General features: G+C 37.4%; 1 protein-coding gene across 1 annotated transcript in view; it reads right to left on the reverse strand.

The window, feature by feature from the left end:
• Window positions 1-7,598: 7,598 nt before the first annotated feature.
• Window positions 7,599-18,240, reverse strand: part of IFT74 (intraflagellar transport 74) — a 41,951-nt gene continuing 31,309 nt past the window's right edge. Inside the window, exons 16-19 of the mRNA XM_084305767.1 lie at window positions 14,582-14,745; window positions 13,733-13,858; window positions 11,771-11,831; window positions 7,599-9,462 (exon numbers count right to left, since the gene is read on the reverse strand). Of these exons, the coding sequence (XP_084161893.1) occupies window positions 9,347-9,462; window positions 11,771-11,831; window positions 13,733-13,858; window positions 14,582-14,745 (467 nt within the window). The 3' untranslated portion in view covers window positions 7,599-9,346. The remainder of the gene's footprint in view (window positions 9,463-11,770; window positions 11,832-13,732; window positions 13,859-14,581; window positions 14,746-18,240) is intronic.

Genomic DNA, 18,240 nt, shown 5'->3' on the forward strand with positions numbered 1-18,240 from the left:
GGTGGGGGGTTAACCAACATTAGTAAAGACTATGCTTCTCCACTGTTATTCTGAATTTAGAGTTCTTTTCTTTTCTTTTCTTTTCTTTTCTTTTCTTTTCTTTTCTTTTCTTTTCTTTTCTTTTCTTTTCTTTTCTTTTCTTTTCTTTTCTTTTCTTCTCTTCTCTTCTCTTCTCTTCTCTTTTCTTCTCTTCTCTTCTCTTTTCTTTTTTTTTTCTTCTCTTCTCTTCTCTTCTCTTCTCTTCTCTTCTCTTCTCTTCTCTTCTCTTCTCTTCTCTTCTCTTCTCTTCTCTTCTCTTCTCTTCTCTTCTCTTCTCTTCTCTTCTCTTCTCTTCTCTTCTCTTCTCTTCTCTTCTCTTCTCTTCTCTTCTCTTCTCTTCTCTTCTCTTCTCTTCTCTTCTCTTCCCTTCTCTTCCCTTCCCTTCCCTTCCCTTCCCTTCCCTTCCCTTCCCTTCCCTTCCCTTCCCTTCCCTTCCCTTCCCTTCCCTTCCCTTCCCTTCCCTTCCCTTCCCTTCCCTTCCCTTCCCTTCCCTTCCCTTCCCTTCCCTTCCCTTCCCTTCCCTTCCCTTCCCTTCCCTTCCCTTCCCTTCCCTTCCCTTCCCTTCCCTTCCCTTCCCTTCCCTTCCCTTCCCTTCCCTTCCCTTCCCTTCCCTTCCCTTCCCTTCCCTTCCCTTCCCTTCCCTTCCCTTCCCTTCCCTTCCCTTCCCTTCCCTTCCCTTCCCTTCCCTTCCCTTCCCTTCCCTTCCCTTCCCTTCCCTTCCCTTCCCTTCCCTTCCCTTCCCTTCCCTTCCCTTCCCTTCTTCCTTAAATCTCATTGCCCAGTGCATAAAGAGGTCACTGAGAAGGAATGTGCATGTTTCCCTTTATAATGCACCTAGACGGACAGCAGTATATACGGACTGCAGATTAAACTGATTTTATAGTATGTATAAATGACTGGGTCAGCTGTGGGAGAAATTCACTATTTTTTGAATGAGTATTCAACCTTATTCAAAAAAAGCTTATGCCTACTGGTCATTTCATGTGCCCTGACAATGTAGCTATCTCTGGGATAAGAACAGCTAGCCTAGATACATAATATTTCACAGATACAAGAAGAATGCAAATTCGTGTTGAAACTGGAAGGGGTAGAATTTGATTGGGATACCAGCCTCATCAGGTACATGCATTTGGTTTTGTTTCATTCTATCATTTCATTGTTGAAATTTCAAATAGCATCTATTTATATATGTATATTTTAAGATTTAGCAATTACTTAATGCGTAATAAGTGCTTAAGCTCACATCTGTTTCTATTTGGAACGCATTTAAACATCACAGTTTGATTTTTGCTCCCATTGAAGTTACAATTAATAATGTGACAAGCTTTTGGAATTTAAACTGTTTCACTGTTCTGGCTTGATTTACCCATATGTAGGTGTCTGACATATTTAAGTGTCTTCCCCCACTCCCAAAACCATATTGTCAGTAAAAGAAACAGGGCTGAAAGCGAGGATGTCAGGAAGAGTAAAACAAGGTGTTGAGTTACTCTCACTTTCCTTGCACGTGGGGCTAATAGAGGCTGTTGGCTTCTGGGCTGACCAATGGACATGCCTGTGGGACATCCTCAAGTGGGTTCACAGCAGTGTTTGCACCCCATAAGCAACATCCGTTGGCTATTCCAAAGGCACTGGGGGAGTCGGAAAGGCTGCCCAGCCCCATGTGCTTTCTGAAGCGTTCCCTCAGGAACATCAGTCTTGTTCGTGAACACATATCAGCATTCACATCTAGCCACACACCCATCAAGGCAGCGTGCACGCATCTTTAAATTAATTAAAGCAGGGAAACAAGTTGTCTTTCGACACGTAGATATAATCCTAACGTTAAACTTGGGTTTTCATAACTCTGTTTGCCGAAAGCTAATTTTATGATATGTCAAGTGCTGTGAACTCCTGACACCAGGCTTTCCTTTCTAGATAAGCAGCACGCTTGTCTCAAGGACAATCCATTCATGCACACTGCAGCACATGGAAATATGTGAGGAGGAAAAAGAAACAATGCCACTCTGCACTTCTTTAATCAGGTAGATGTGTTAGCAGAAAACACATATCCTCCTGCAGTGTCTGGATGTATTATGCTTTTTGGAAGCAAGCCATTACTTTGTCCTTGACATGATGTTAATATGTGCTAGCAGGAGGCCGTAAAGCACCTTTAGGAGTACTGCTCGCTGCAATCAGCTAAAGTGGAGCAGAGGCTCATAAATTATGGGCTTTTAAGCTGCCTTTCTTACACAGACCTGGCTGTCCCCCACACCTTGGGTGTCCCCCATGCCACTGGGGCTGACCACCGCCTGACAGCCCCCTGGTTTGGGCCCTGGCAGTGGGGGCAGCAGGCGGGGACATGAGCTGTCCCTGTGCTGTGTGTTGTGGACGGCCTCCAGACCCATGCCAGGCACTGGTGGTACAGAAGATGGAGGGGGAACAGGTTTTGTTGTGGTGTGTAGGTAGAGGTATATATATATATTTTTTTTTTGCTCAGCTTTTTTGTTTTGTTTTGTTTTGTTTTCTTGTCAAAAAGGTCCTTCTCTTGGGTCTTCAGGAGACCACAGTGTGGGAAGTGGCTGAGTCTGAGCCATCTGCAGGATAGCCTTAGCCAAAGGGAGATTTTGCTCGTTTGTTTTCCATGTAAATGAAACAAAATGGCATTTTCTACAGGGGAATCATACACAGGACCCTTTGGGAACCTCAGGTTTCTCTCAAGGGGAAGGTTCAGCTGATGAAACAATACAGGAGTCCTTGAAGTCCTCTGTATCAGTAAAGGCATTGAGAAGGATATCAAGCGTATTGAATAAGGCATGATGCCTGCATTCTGGAAGCTTTGTGAGTCACTTGTATTTTGCTGAAAGTGGCTTTGTGTAGATTTTAGGGTGACCAGCTGTTAGCAGGAGACAAACAAAATAATTCCTGTTTCCCAATTCTTTGCTGATGGATGGGATCAACTCTGTTTAAGAACTTCTTGGAGAGTGAAACTGTAAGAAGTGAGGAACCAGCAGTGGTGCTGGCCACTGATGGTTCCAAATGTGTACAAAGTCACATAAATAAGAAGAAAGTTAGTTTTATCCCACTGTGTGGCTGAAAAGGACAAACCTGCATACTTGATGTCAGTACTTTTTGACCCCATTCTTTCCCTATTTTAGAGCATGTCTGCTCTCTTTTTTAAAATGCATGCCAAAAGGGGTGATCCTGAACATGTGCTAAGTTAACTTAAGTGCTCGTGTTTCTCTGCCAAGATTGGATCAGGTTCTAGGAGTACAAGCGTAAGGGAGTTTAATACTCCTGCTGCCCTAAAGTTAAAAGAAGTCTGGAGACAAATGGGATTCTGCAGCCTAGAAGAGAAGTCATCCCACATGAGGTGAGCAGAAACCACAGAGCTTGTAATTTTTCTCCTCTCTGTCCTTTATTACTGTTTTTCTACTTAATTTTTCTACAGTGCATTTTGAAGGATGAATGAGTCTGTATTATGTTTAATGGTAACAAATGTAGAGCCAAATGTCCGTTAAGATGTTAACACTGAATCATCACAAATTATGTCAGGCAGTTAAAATAAGTCTTCAGAGAGTAGCTGTAACTTAATGAGGCAAATTTCTTATCTGTGCAGTTTGGAGAAATAAAGATTAATTGTGTAAGCCACTTAATGTACAAGATGTTTGCAGATCTGACTATGGCTTCCAAGACCCAGGAAATAGGTCACACTAAAGAGATCTCAGGGGTGGTGTTTTTATCCTTCAACATTACAAATATTTATTCTTAAAATCCTGTTTGCAGGATCCATTATTTTTCACTGAAATCATCTCTCTCTTGATTTGATTCTAATGATAACTTTGATTTGAATGGCTGCATTACTAAACTTTATAGTGATTCCGCCCACGATTTGAATCAACTTTTAACTCATTTGTTATATTGTCAAACAATTCCCCCAAAATATAAACAATCCCTTTTTCATTCAAAAATACAGCGCAGATCACCAGCCTTTGGCAAGTGCAACTTAGTGAGAAATTTGCTGTCTCCTTCCTTTGCTTTCAAATTTACATCCCCCTCAGACTGGCTAAAATATTGTACTGGTTAACAGTAGAGTCACTGTTGATGATCTGTTCCTTCACAGTTCCTTCACTGGACAGCTCTGGCTTTAAATTCAGCCTCTCCTCTCTGAGATGAAGATTTCTAAATGGTAATGTTTTTGAGTATTTGAACAATACAGTTTTAGGCATTCTTGAAATAGGGAAGTGTGAAAGAAATACAATTCTTTTCTTAAGTTGAGAACTTAAAATGTAGATTTACATATAAATAAAGGACTTCAGTATTGTACACTAAGGTCAATAATTCTGAATAATTTTAAATACAGCAAACCTGAACACAAGTCCACCCATTAAACACCATTTCCTCATTTAATTTAGAGGAAAAACAAGGAAAAGGAAGGATAGTGAAAATCTGAAGGCATTAATCTGGTGTTTTGTCTCTCATGCATAGTATGAATGATAGTACTGTTTGATACTTTCTACTATAAGCATTTTTTTTTTTTTTTTTGCTTTCTAATTTTCAGATGTATTGAGTCCCCCTTACCCCTACTGCAGGTGGGCAAACTCATGTTGTGTGTCCAAGACAGACCTCTTGCACCCTACTTGTTCTTTGCTGCAGAGCAGAAATCTTGGTCCTGATCCAAAGATACCCATGTTCAGTGAATCAAGCTTAGTCACTTTTAATGAATGTAGCTTTCAAGGAATTAGTTTTACAAGAGGAAACAGAGCAGGTCATTTTACATTTCTGGCTCATTTTTTTTTTTTTAAATGTGGGAGGCTTCCTCCATTTCACTTTTCTGGCATATTGTCTGGTTAGTCCTTCTTCCTGAAATGAGAATCAGTTCAGACTGCAAGTAAGGGCAAGAAATGCTTCTTCCTCTGCTCTAAATGTCTGCCAATCCCAACAAATGATTGATCAAAGCTGGAATTTGAATTCCAATCATCTATGTGGTTATGAAATGCTGAATGGCTTCCTTCCTCCTAACTGAAAAAGATGACAACTATTTGTTTTGGAAATAATTCAGTTCTCCTTCCCATTGATTAACCTGCACTTTGCAGCATTTCTCTGGCTGGAGTTGCCACCTACTGCTGTCTACACCATTCAGCTAGTATTCACTGTTGTGAATGTATGCACATAAACTCTAGTTTTATGATCTCTTTTCAGGAGAAAAAATCTTTCCAAGCTTTTATTATTATCTTTTTTCACTCTAGACAATTGTGATGTCCACTCCACCCAGATGCCTTATCAGTGTGAGGCAAAAATATTTCTAAGGCAGTCACTTCAAAGCAGATACTAAGAAGAATGGTATAAGAAAGACATAAAACTATTAGCAAGCATCCAGATGCTTTCTCAAGGGTCTGGAGGGAGAGATGTATGAGGAGCAGCTGAGGTCCCTCAGTTTGTTCAGCCCAGAGCAGAGCAGGCCAAGGGGAGGCCTCATGGCGGCCTGTAGCTCCCTCATGAGGGGAGCGGAGGGGCAGGCGCTGAGCTCTGCTCTCTGGGGACAGCGACAGGACCCGAGGGGACGGCATGGAGCTGGGACAGGGGAGGGTCAGGATGGGGGTTAGGGAAAGGGTCTGCACCCAGAGGTGGTCGGGCAGTCAGACAGGCTCCCCAGGGCAGTGATCACGGCACCGAGCTGCCAGAGTTCAATAAGTGCTTGGACAACGCTGCCAGGTGTAGGGGCTGTTTTGTGGGTGGTCCTATCTGGTGCCAGGAGTTGGACTCCATAAGCCTTGTGGGACCCTTCCAACTCAGGATATTCTGTGATTCTATGAAAGCAAGCATTTTAATATCTACCTGTCTCCTCAAAATAAGATTTTCTTATTGCTATTGCCTCATTGTGGTCTGGTTTGTTCCTTGTATTTTTGTTTCATGCTTGCAGCAGAAAAATGGAAATATACTGAAAGACTTTACAACCACTTCACCTTGGGAATGTATTCCTCCAGTTGTGAAGCAGTACACTCCAGCAGTAAGAAGCATTAACCAATACTATCAGACAAAAATAATTTAAAATGTATCAGTGTTCTGCGTGTCTGAAATTGCTCACAGGAACACTGCATATTGTTTTCTAAGCTCACTAACACAAGGAAAGAAAACAACACAATTTGAAAAAAACAGCTTTGATTCTCTTTTATCTGTAGTGACTGGGAGTTGCTCCTGAAGACTGAAAGAACATCACTCCTATCTTCAGGAAGAGCAAGAAGGAAGAGCCAGGGAACTACAGGCTCATCAGTCTCACCTTGATCTCTGAGGTGGTGATGGAGCAATTAATGCTGGAATCATTTCCAGACACATGGAGGATGCAAAGCTGACTGGGAAGAGTCGGTATGAATTTATGAAGGGGAAAATGTACTTCACCAACCTGACAGACTTCTCCAATGAAGTAATTAGCCAGTGGTCAAGGAGAGCGGTATAGATGTTTACCTGAACAAGGCTTTTTTGATGCTGTTTTTCCATAACTTCCTTACAGATACAGCATGGGTTAGGTAACTGGGTAGTAAGATGGACTGAAAACTAGCTCAAGGCTCACTGTGCGATCTGTGGCCCAAAGTCCAGCTGAAGGCCAGTCAGTAGTGGTGCCCCCAGGGGTGGGTACTGCTGCCAGCACTGTTTAACCTTTTCACTAATGACCTGGATGGTGGGACAGTGTACCCTCAACAAGTTTGTGGATGATGCACAGCAGGGAGGGGTGGCTGATACATGTACACCAACTGGTTGTGTCACTGGGCAAAGGGACCTTGACAGGCTGGAGAAATGGTCAGAGAGGAACCTCAAGAAGTTCCAGAAAGGTAAATGCCTTTCTGGAAAAGGTCCTGACCCGATGAGCAACAGCTCAGGCACCAGCACAGGCTGGGGGGTGACTGGCTGGAAAGCAGCTTTGCTGAGAAGGACCTAAGGGTCCGGGTGGACAAGAAGCTGACCATGAGCCAGCAGTGCACCTTCACAGTGAAAAAGGCCAGTAATATCCTAGATAGTATTAGGAAGATTTGTCTTCAGCAGGCTGAGGGAGGTGATCCTTCCCTCTACTCAGCCCTCGTGAGACAAGTGAGCAGAACAGTTTCTAAATTGCTTCAATCCATACATACCACCACTTAATCCACGTCCTCTCAGGTTGGGGGCATAGCATAAAATGGGTAAACTATTGCCAGGTAGTGAGACCTGTGATACTGTCCTAAGAGTCTTGATATACACACAGTAGCTCAGATCATAGCTGGGAACGATTTATTAATGAGGACGGGATCTCCTGACGGGAGGTTAGTACCCCCTTCATGGCTCAAAGATGAGCCCCTTCGTGAGCCAAAGATGTTATGAGCATGACTGAGGACCAAAAGGATGAGTTGTTAAAAGAAGGAACGATCAATAAGGTTCTCAGACAGAAACAGGCAACCTGGAGGCCTTCAACAGAACAAAAGAAAAATCAGGGTGCTAAAGAAAGCATTTTTATCACAAGGGAACATTACAAAACACAACCAAATCCTGTAAATTTTATTCTGCTATCCAACAGAATCACTGCTAAAGAATAAAACCATTCCCTGCCTTGAGAGAAAGCGAATTTAAAGCGGCCTGTTTATTCAGTCTGCAGCTTCTTTCCATTGTTCATTAAAATATGTTATTGTAACAGAAGTGGAATTCAGGAGGCGATCTCACTAGGTGATGGTTTGATTGGTGAGAATATCAGACTTCAACTTTATCTCAGCAAATAATGGGCTCTCTCTGGAATAGCTGAAACTTAGTCAGGAAGGAAGAGACATTAGTGGGAATTTCCCCTAGATAACATCCCTTGGTTTATAGAAATCCTGTTCCATTATCTCTAAATATTATACAGACATAAATATAGAGGACAACAGCATTTACTGAGCTGAAATTGGAAACACGGTGTTCTCTGCAAGATCCTTCAGTATGTTTGTTTTACATATTTCTGCTATATACTCAAAATGATGGTCACAGATTTGGAGAAACTGAAGGACAAAACCACACAACTTATATTTTAACAGACAGATAATTTTCTAATTCTTTGTGAACCCCAGTTTTATGAAATAAAGCACACAGTATTCTTCTTTTACATGAGAACTCTTCTAAGGTAGTAGTAAGACTATATCCAACCCCTCACTTTTTTTTTTTTTTTTTTTTTAACTACTTTTTAAGATTACTGTCTGTCTAGGATTTTTACCTAGATTTTACCTATTTTTTTTTTTTTATTTTTTTTTTTTCCCCTTGGTCAGGACTAGTTTACAATGTGGAAGGTAGAGGAAGTTACCAATAGGTAGTTTATAATTACATTACACGTACAATGTGAGGGAAATACACACTTGGTAATTTTGTTTAATGCTTTCTGAGCATGTATATATCATAATGCACATTATTTATGGATCAGTCCTATTTTTCTTCTATGTTGAATCTCTATTCAATGTTCTTATCTTGAAGTTGGGTTTACATATGACACTGCAGCTTGAGAAAAAAGAAAAAACTTGGAAAAAAAAACATTGCAGAAAATGCAAGTAATTTTCCCTTTCACTTCCTTTATTGGTGAATACCACAAAACTAAAATGCTCTGCACAAGGTCAGTATTAGCTATATTTCACTACATTTTATCATAGTTCTGCTCTTATATTCAAAAGATGAAATAAGGACATGCTCTACAAGTTAGTCAGTTTTCCCTTGGGAAATGAAAATTTGCTGACAGATCCCTAAAGTAAATTTACTTTAAGACTTTACAGTATGAAAGAATTCTGTCATAAGAGGCTGCTTATTGTCCTTACATGCTTCCTTTACTTGTTATGAATTGCTATTTAAATAGCGAAGGCATATTACTACTTAATTTACATGCTTTCATTTAAGATAATGCATCTGAGAGTCCATTGGGCAGTCCTTATTCAGGGAAAAATCCCACTGATCATCAGGGGTAGGACTAAAAGACAATTAGACATTCATTGTGTAAAGCATGTGTAAAGCATTGTGTCAAGCATTGTCTACAGCAAGCTTCATCTTCACAATCCAGCAATGAGTTTCAGTAAAACATTCTGATGATTTTACACTTACCATGCAGTATTTCTAGTTCTACATGTTTCTACAATTTGTAAGTTTTTTTTTTTTTTTCTAAATATTTTCAAACATTGCAAAAAAATAGGAGTACTACTAAAATCTGTGATTTTTATAAACTTGGAAAAATAGTTTTAAGAACATCTGTCACAGCTGTGGTGAGCACATGAGCTCAGTGGCTCAGCTTTCCATGCTGCCTCTGCACATCCCTCATTGTTGGTCCATGGGGGCAGGAAGGAAGTGCCTGGGTTCAGCTCTTCGTGTTCTGTAAAGCTTCTATGAGAGCTTTGTTGTATTCAGTGACCAGCTTTCTCACGTTCTTCATTACTGGCTGGTAGTCACTCTCCTGACTCTTTGTTGCTATGACTGATTAAAAGAATTAAGGAAACAAACTGCCAGTATAAATATTAGCATAATTAGAGATCATAAGAGAAACATAATACAGTAAGTTTCCTTCTGCAAAAACTATCAAGAGTTGCAAATAATGGAAAAAACTCTGAATGGCTGTAAAAAAATTACAGCAATTTACTAGCTACCATCCCATGCCAAACATGATAAAAAAGAGCTTACATACTTGAGTCAATTCTGTTTTCATATGTATAGGCAATAGGTCCCTTGTGGAAGACTGCCCATTGTTACACTGCAAACAAAACCATTCCAAGGCACTCAGCTATTTAAAACTATATGTTTTGACACTTCAGGTCTCTAGCCAGAAAAATCTGAGTCCAAAAAACCAGGATCCTTCTTTCCAGTAGCCAAAGTAGATGTAAAAACCTGTTTAAGTAAGCATCTGCACTTGCATAGGTAGGTGATATATTGTACCATGTTAGGCAGAACTTTTAATATTCTGAACATTTTTTCTCTTGGGTTCTTCTTAAGACTTTCTTCTTTTTAGACTACCATAGGGTTCAAAATTCTCGCCTTAATAAAATATTCCTGCATAGCCTTCTCCACAGAGGAAGACAGCTGCAGTTCTTTTCTGTTAATGTCAGCAGTCTCTTCTGGTACTTGCTGGTGAGCCCTGTTATCTGTCAAGGAATGACTGGGGCCATGAGGTGGTGAGCCACAGCTCACCAGAAGGCTTCACATCACTGACAAAGGAAGACCATTCTTCTATGAGCGTAGAAAAGGTCTGTCTGCATACACTCACCTAATCCTATCTCAAAGAACAGAAGGATGCCCACAGGTCAAAGGTACATAATATCCTAAGATAGCTGTATTTTCTCCTATGAACCTAAAAAAGCAAAAACTCATTAACATTTGTTCCTTATTGCTTTGTGCAAAGAACAATCCAACCTGCAATAAACTGCCTATTACTGTTTTTCATGTGAAAAAAGTAAAAAAATTACTTCACTTGAAATAAATAATTCTACTAGCCTTTAAATGCAGTAGCAATTATTAAAAGTATATATTTTCCACATAATATTCTGAAATAATTAAAAAACAAAATATGTAAACATATATCAAAAGAAATTCACTACTAGCAAAGAGATTGATAATAAAATACATCTTTGTCCACGATGTATTATGTTGCTTTTTTTTTTTTCTAAGAATTAGAGCACTTATCAGATATAAGAAATGGGATATTTGTTATATGAAAAAATAAAGTTATATGCAGATCCTACATTGCATTTTTTTCCTCATCCTGATGGCTAGACTATTATAGAATTGCCTGAAATATTTTTTTTGATGTTTTCTCAGGTGCATAGCAATATCCACTGTCAAACACACAGAGCTGGATGATACAGTCTAGTTCTGCTTTCACTTTTACTACAGTATTTGTACTATAAACATATAATGATTCTATTCATCATTGAGATTTCAAAATTTTTGTTTTCTAAATAATTTAAAAAAAAAAGGAATTTACTACACTGAATTCAAAGCCTCTAACTTTGAATTTAAATAAATAAAACAGATGTGCAACCATGCCACACGCAGATCTATAAAATAGCTATGGAAAATAGTACAAGATAAGAACTATCAAATCTAAAAAACTTCACTTCTTTTGATAGTTAAAAACCTATCTTATGAAAATCACTTGCAGCAAGTTTTTGCTGGTGTTTTGGAAGGTCTTTCACAGTGAAGGATTAGTCAGGGAGACAGTGTAATGTACCTCTAATTAGCAGCATGTAATGAGAGAGCAACAACACAGTTTACCATCCCAGCCCACTTTTTTTCCTAGCTAAAGCATCTCCTTGTCAGATCTTAGTGTGTTTAGCTGTTTTTTTTTTTCCCCTCTGATATGAACTTCCTCTTTTATGTTGTAAGAAATACCTAAATGCATAAAACAAATTGTTTACTTTTTCATCATTCACCATTCCATATAAATTTTCAAATAATTCAAAACGCTGGATAAATTCAGATAAGACTGTACAGATACAAAGTTGATCTTTATATGAAACCTAATTACAAAACTGACACAACAGGAAAAATGCAGACAGCAAGACAATTCTTGTGCTTTGGGACAGCTTAAAATTGTTTCAGACAACAGATGCAGGTTTTGCTATATATAATGTCTAGTGTTTAAACAGATACTTGCAAAGCACAGCCTTTCCCGCCCTCCTCTGTCTTCTGCTCCCCATTCTGTCCTGCCTTATTCTGATGGAGGAAACAGCCTTCTTCCTCAATTACTACAGTGTGTGAATTTTACTGTATTTCTTAAATAAAAGGATACATTCCTTCATCATAAAGTTATTTTGCTCATGGTGCTGCCACTTCCTCTCCAAATTTGTAAGCTGAAAACAAAAAAGAGCCAAAAAAGAAAATAACTACACATGTTCTTTCTACAAATAATCTCCCCCCAAATGCTTCAATACCCTACATTCTGTCACCTGATAAGATCAAGGTTACTTCACAAACAAAGATAACCAATGGCTAAATGATTTTTAAGTTGCCAATGACACACTGGTCTGTATATAATTTACACTTCATACATTTACTTTTTCTCTATTTATATAAAAGCACTGCATATAACTACAATGGTACATACAGAGAAATGTGTATGCAACTCTGAGGGAAAAAGATGGACATGGTAGAGAGATATTAATTCTCATTAGACTTCATATCATTAAAGTGATCTCTTCTTAAAATCAGTAAGATCTAAAATCACTGAAGATACAGTATTTCCTGACAATGTCTTGGACTTTGAGCTATACAGAAGAAATTTCCTTTCTTCCATAGTTAAGTTTCCTGTCTGATGCCAGAAGCTGTGATAAGAACGGTGCTGCAGTGAGAAGATTGTAAGAGTGTGGGTTAACTGCTGGCACTTCTTCAATAATTTCAGCATCAACAGGAAACTAATGTGGACATTATATCGATGGCTGCTTCCTTACAATACAATTTTATAATATTTGTTTTTCTGATGCTACTGTTCAGGATTCTGCATTTCAAGATATGTAGATGTTATTTTTAAATAGAAAATCTGAAAATCATTCTGAGACTAAACTTTCTGTGAGAACTACTGCAGCAATTTAGGAAGCTATTTCTACACCTTATTTAAAAGCTTATTCTTAAACTAGAAAACATGAAATAATTGCTATCTCACTTCAAATAAATTTTACAGCAAAGAATCAGTTATCTAAGTGCACTGGTTCACAGCATGAGACATTTGTGAGACGTTTCTGACTAAAAATTTTTCTTGTAACATTTGTAGGTGTAGCTACTTGCAATACATCCAGTAATGGGGCCTAGGTTTAAAACATGTGATACACATCAAAGGAAATAATCAGTGCACTTTTATAGTAATCCTTTGAAGGTCAAAACTTATACAGTTGACTGCTTGCAAAATCACCCAAACCCTCAAGATATGTAAACTCTATTTGTACTTCAAAATGTTTGATTTATATAGAGCAATCAGCTGTTTTAAGAATATACTTTATTTGCCCTTCTGTCAATGGCAAAGCTCTCAATAACTGAAAGCAATAAAAATGAGTGAAACACAGAAAATAATTCCCATTCTCCACTTATTTTGAGGTTATGCATTTTCCTTCTGTGCATCCACACCTAGTGAAGTTCTGTTGCCAAAATGATAAGAATTAATTAGTGTTTATAATAGAAGATTCAAAACTGATCGCAAGTTTGTAAACATATTCCTTTCTGATTCACATTTGAAATTTAAATGTAAATCTATACAAAAGTTATTTGGGTTTAAAGAAACCCAAACAAACCCTAAAGTTTTAGTGGTCTACCAGGACCAGGAGCAGAAGGATTGGGAAAAAGAAGGAAAAATAATATCACAGGTTGCAAAGAAAAAAGTTAGCAGCATACCTTTAAAAAGGAAGGTGATCTGATCTAATTATTAGGGACTTTTTTTTTTTTTTCTTCTTTATTTGCTTTCTAAGTTAGTTCTCAAAACTTCTTAAGTAATGGAAGAGAGAGAATTCTGAGCAAAATCAATGTAAACACTTAAAAGATTCACACAATTCTTAAGCTCAGAAAGATCTGCTCTTAGTAACTTTGAAACCAAAGCTTGTAATAAATTTATTGGCATGATACTAATTTCTGTTTAAAAACAGAACAACACATGCTTCCAAATCTCCCTTAGAAGGAGTAAGCTGATTCATCCCATACAGCACATATGAGGAAACAAGGATAGGACAGAAACAACTGAAGTGATGATACATTTCCTGAGCTATACCTGAGAATGTGTCTCATTCTCTTGAAGCTCTCTCTTCAGGGTCTCATACTCTGCATTCAAGTGTTCCATTATTTTCTTGAAAGCATTACTACGTTTTGTTAATTTTTCTTTGTCATCCTGTAGTCTCTATTTGAAAAAGAAACACAAACAGATTAATTGATGAGTTTATTTGCTGTGGGCTAAAGACAGATTATTTTTGTTCAACTTTCAAGATGCTAGTTTTAATTCCTTTCAGAACAAGATCATATCAGAATGGCTTGGTTTGACCTGAAAGATCATCTGGTTCCAACCTCATATGCATAAATAAGTCACAGCTTTTCTCTAACAATGCATGCCCTATCATAATGATAACATTCAGCAGTTATGATGAACAAGTTGTAAGCTTAGACTGTACTATAACAGCACAAGTGTGAATGATGGTGTTAAGAATTTATAGAAAATTTATCACAAGTGAAATGGGAACTGTTCTAGATGGAGTTTATATTAGAGCAAAGAAAGGACAGGATTTTATTTTTTAGGGGGGGGGTTCTGTGGTTAGATCGCTACATTCTCAATCTTATGGGTAGTCATAAGTTACAGCAGAAAGATCAGATAAATCGGTAAAATAAATGGGAAATTTTGTGGGAAGGAAGTTATCAAAAGGTATCCAGCTGATAGCCTGCCACATGTACCCAGTTAATAAGTCACATATATAAGCTAAGAAGCATTTGGATTCATTTGTACTGCTGTGCAAACCCTGTTTCATTCAGGATCCCCAATCATAGGCCTGGCTGCCCCTCTTGCAGGTGCTCAAAAACACACAAATCCCCATGTGTTTCATGTATTTCTATGCTTCACTCCTATTATTACCTTTTTCTTCTCTTCTCCTGATGCTTTCAGAGCTGGCAAATTATTATAGACTTCCAACTCTGCTGTTGTTTGTTCAATTTTCTCTTTAAGAGAAGCCAGTTCATCAGTCATCTTGCCCTCCAGGAGTTCCATCTTCTGCAGGTCCATCTGCAATTTTTGACTCTCTAGGCCAACAAATGCACAATCACTAAATAATAGGACTTTTTTTTTTTTTTCCCCCATAATACATTATCCAGATATAAAGATTTATGCTATACTTGAGCAATACAAACAGCTCTTGCTATCTTGATATACATAGGAATGTTAACATGAATGAAAGCACAAAATCCAATCTTCACAATCATCCTGTATTTCAAATTGTTAAATTACAGTTACGGTAGTATATACTACATAAGTGAACAATAATGGAAATGTGGTGATTTTCTACATCACACTGTTGTATTTATATTGTTAAAGTTGCACATAACTTCAGTCAATTTCAAGTTTTAAGGCAGTGGTAATACCTTACCAAAAGTTGACTTACAATGCAGACAGATTTTGAAATTTATTTTTGTTAGCTTTTTAGTATCATATTGCCTTTATTTCTGTTGTTCTAAGCCCTAGTTTTATGAGATTAAATTGCCAGCTTTTCCTTGAGGAAAATTCTTCCATATCTCCACAGTAATAAGAATTGTCGTATTTTACAAACTGAGCATGTGTTTCAATATTCAGCATTTACTTCTGACAATCCTCTAAAAAGAAATAAGAGAGATAGGTAATGAAAGGAATTAGAAGCATGGAAGGACTAGATAGGGGTAGAACTGTTTTGGATGGGTGTTTGCCTTCCCATTCTTATATTTTCCTGAATTTTTAAAGACATAGCTACATAATCCTATGATTCAGAGCTGTGTTTAACTCTGAATAATGATACAAATAATTTTTTTTTTCTAAATTCTAAAGTACCAGGTGAAGTGAGTTATTGGAAGGGATGAGACAACACAAAGAAACAGCACTTGGCATACACTGAACGTTATGCTTACACACTCAGGTATGTGCAGTTCCCCTGGAAAAACAGTAGAAATTTGTTTCTCCCATCTTCACCAAAGCAATAGAGATCTTTACAGCAGAAGGAAATGGATGTGCATATGTGACAGGGGCTCACCTTTCTAAAAACTGTGTTTTTTAGAAACTGTGAACAACTTCATTGTTGGAACTATTTGGAAAAATCTCACCTGATCAAAATCCTAATATAGCAAGATTTTGGTACTCATTTCTCTTCCTCTGTATTTATGCCATATATACATTTCTTAGTGTGAAATATTAGCTTTAGTCAACTTTTTTTTTTTCTTTTTTTTTTTTTTTCTTATAATAAAGTATGTTTGTGATGTCTTCAGAAACCTCAAAATAAGCAAACAAAAAGGGAAGCCAAGATTTTTGTGTTGCACATCCTGAGTAGCATGGTTCAATAAGGTAAGACTGAAAGGTTCCTATATGTGAAAAGAGCATATATATAGACTCTAAACATTTCCATACTGGCAAAAAGAAGGATTTAAAAGTAAAAGTATTGGAACTAAAATGCTTGTCTGTGAATCAATGTTTATGCCTTCTTCCACTGTAAAGGGTTTAAGAAAAGAAGTTGCTTGCATCTAGAATAACTGACCATAGCTTCGCTTTGCAGTGGCTGTTATTGGGCAATGTCAGATCCTAAAACAAAACTGAACAGACCACCGAACTAATTCTGTTCCTATGGCACTGTGGTTTAAAGACAAACAAATGCTTAGCAACCTCAAGAAATCAGAGCTTTAACATTCGAAACAATAAAAAAAAATACATAAAGAATTCAAATCAGAGGGAAACAGCTGAAAAACAACTTTACATTTTAAAGACTTACTTAGACCTAATGAAAACATTTTTGCTTTTAATATAATTAGTCTAATATTAATATTCTATTACTTCAAAGTAACATGTAGTTGACTAAATAGGATTTATTTTACATGTAATGAATAATAACAACATACAAGCCAAAATACCCGAAAGGACTAAAAGACTGCTCTGTCTATAAACTGATATTCTGTGGTGAGACAGCAGTGGGCTATTCCTTCCCATTCGCACTTTTTGGAGAAAAGGGAATAAACTGGAAGGGATGAATGTTATCCTTATCTAGCGACAACCTAAATGAAACAAAACAAAACAAAACAAAAAAACCTCCAAACTCCTCTAGGGGAAGAGACAGGAAGAGGATGCAGCCCAGTTCCTTCTGATACGCCATGAAGTTGCAGCGTCTCGCAGGCAGTGTGTACACAGTAGCAAACTCTGAGACCAAACCACTGTGACCCAGGGAAATGTTTTTGGGAAACTATGCCATCAGCACTTTTGTTTACTCTTCATGGTTTCCTTTCTTCCTTTTTATTTTTTATTTTTTTTTTAAAAAAAGGGCTTGCCGATGGACTTTTTATATCTTTGTTATGGCACAAATATATGGAAATTCAGATTTTAGTAACAACAAAAAAATCCCGAAGATGACCATGCTATAATTCAGGGGCTACAAAGAACTTCAACTGCGCAAATGGAACATTCACTCTGTTTTCGAAAGAATCTAATGTTTATTACAGTATCTGTGACTCCTTGCTTTCAGAAATGTACTTTTAAATAATTTAAATTATCTGCTGAAAATTATATACAGCAACTTCTTTCTATCCCCTTGCAAAGAGAGAACTACGTATTTCAATAATGTCATCTACAGTGCTATGTGTTTCTGGAACATCCCTATATTGTAAAATCCAAGAATTGCTGTTAACATGAAAGAACAAAAAGTCATATTTGAACCTGTAAGGTCTGGTCCAGTTCTTTAAACTATAACTGCAAAATGCTTATTTGCAGACAAATGAACACTAAATGTTCAAATGCACAACAAAATCAATTTCTACAGTATTTTGTGAATAACAACTTTTCATTTGCACGTATCTGCTTGAAGTTACAATACAAGCCCCTATTTTGAAAATCACTACCAAGTACAGCACGTAATAGCCTTCTAACAAAAAGATTTATGGTTCTTCATTCCTGCCCCTTCCTTTCAGCCAAACAAACAAGGAAAGGCTTGCTGAACCAATAATGATATTGGCAAAGGTTTACAATTAGGAGAACAATTCCACTATAAACAGTACAAATAAAGAACTAAATAGATACCTGTTGCGGAAATGAAAGAAAAGTATTGTCTGCTTTCTGAAACTACAGGTCCTACAAATTCCTACACTGAAAATTAATTGCTTGAGTATTTCCAAAATTAAGTCAAAATGAAAATTCAGAGTCAAAGAATCAAAACCTAAGAATATGAATTTGAGAGCTATTCACCATTGTTGCCAGTTAATTCTCCCATGGGAAGTTTCCCTTTAGAAAAGCACAAACTGTAAGTGATACTAAGAATAACATTTACAAATAATACGTGGTTAGGTGCAAGTCCCTAGTTGTATTTCTTAAAAACTGTTTTAACATTGCAAAGAATGTTTACTTCAAGGTGAATATTAATAAAATCAAGTTTCTGTCTCAAGAGACATTTTGCATATATACTAAAATACATCTGTTGAAAATGTATTTCTGCAAGCAAGCTCATCTTTTATTGCTAATAGTAAGTAAAATACTTTTGAGGAATATAAACCACTTGTTACTCATACAAATTTAAG

Source organism: Netta rufina (genome assembly GCF_964035555.1).
Source record: "Netta rufina genome assembly, chromosome: Z".
Taxonomy (NCBI): domain Eukaryota; kingdom Metazoa; phylum Chordata; class Aves; order Anseriformes; family Anatidae; genus Netta; species Netta rufina.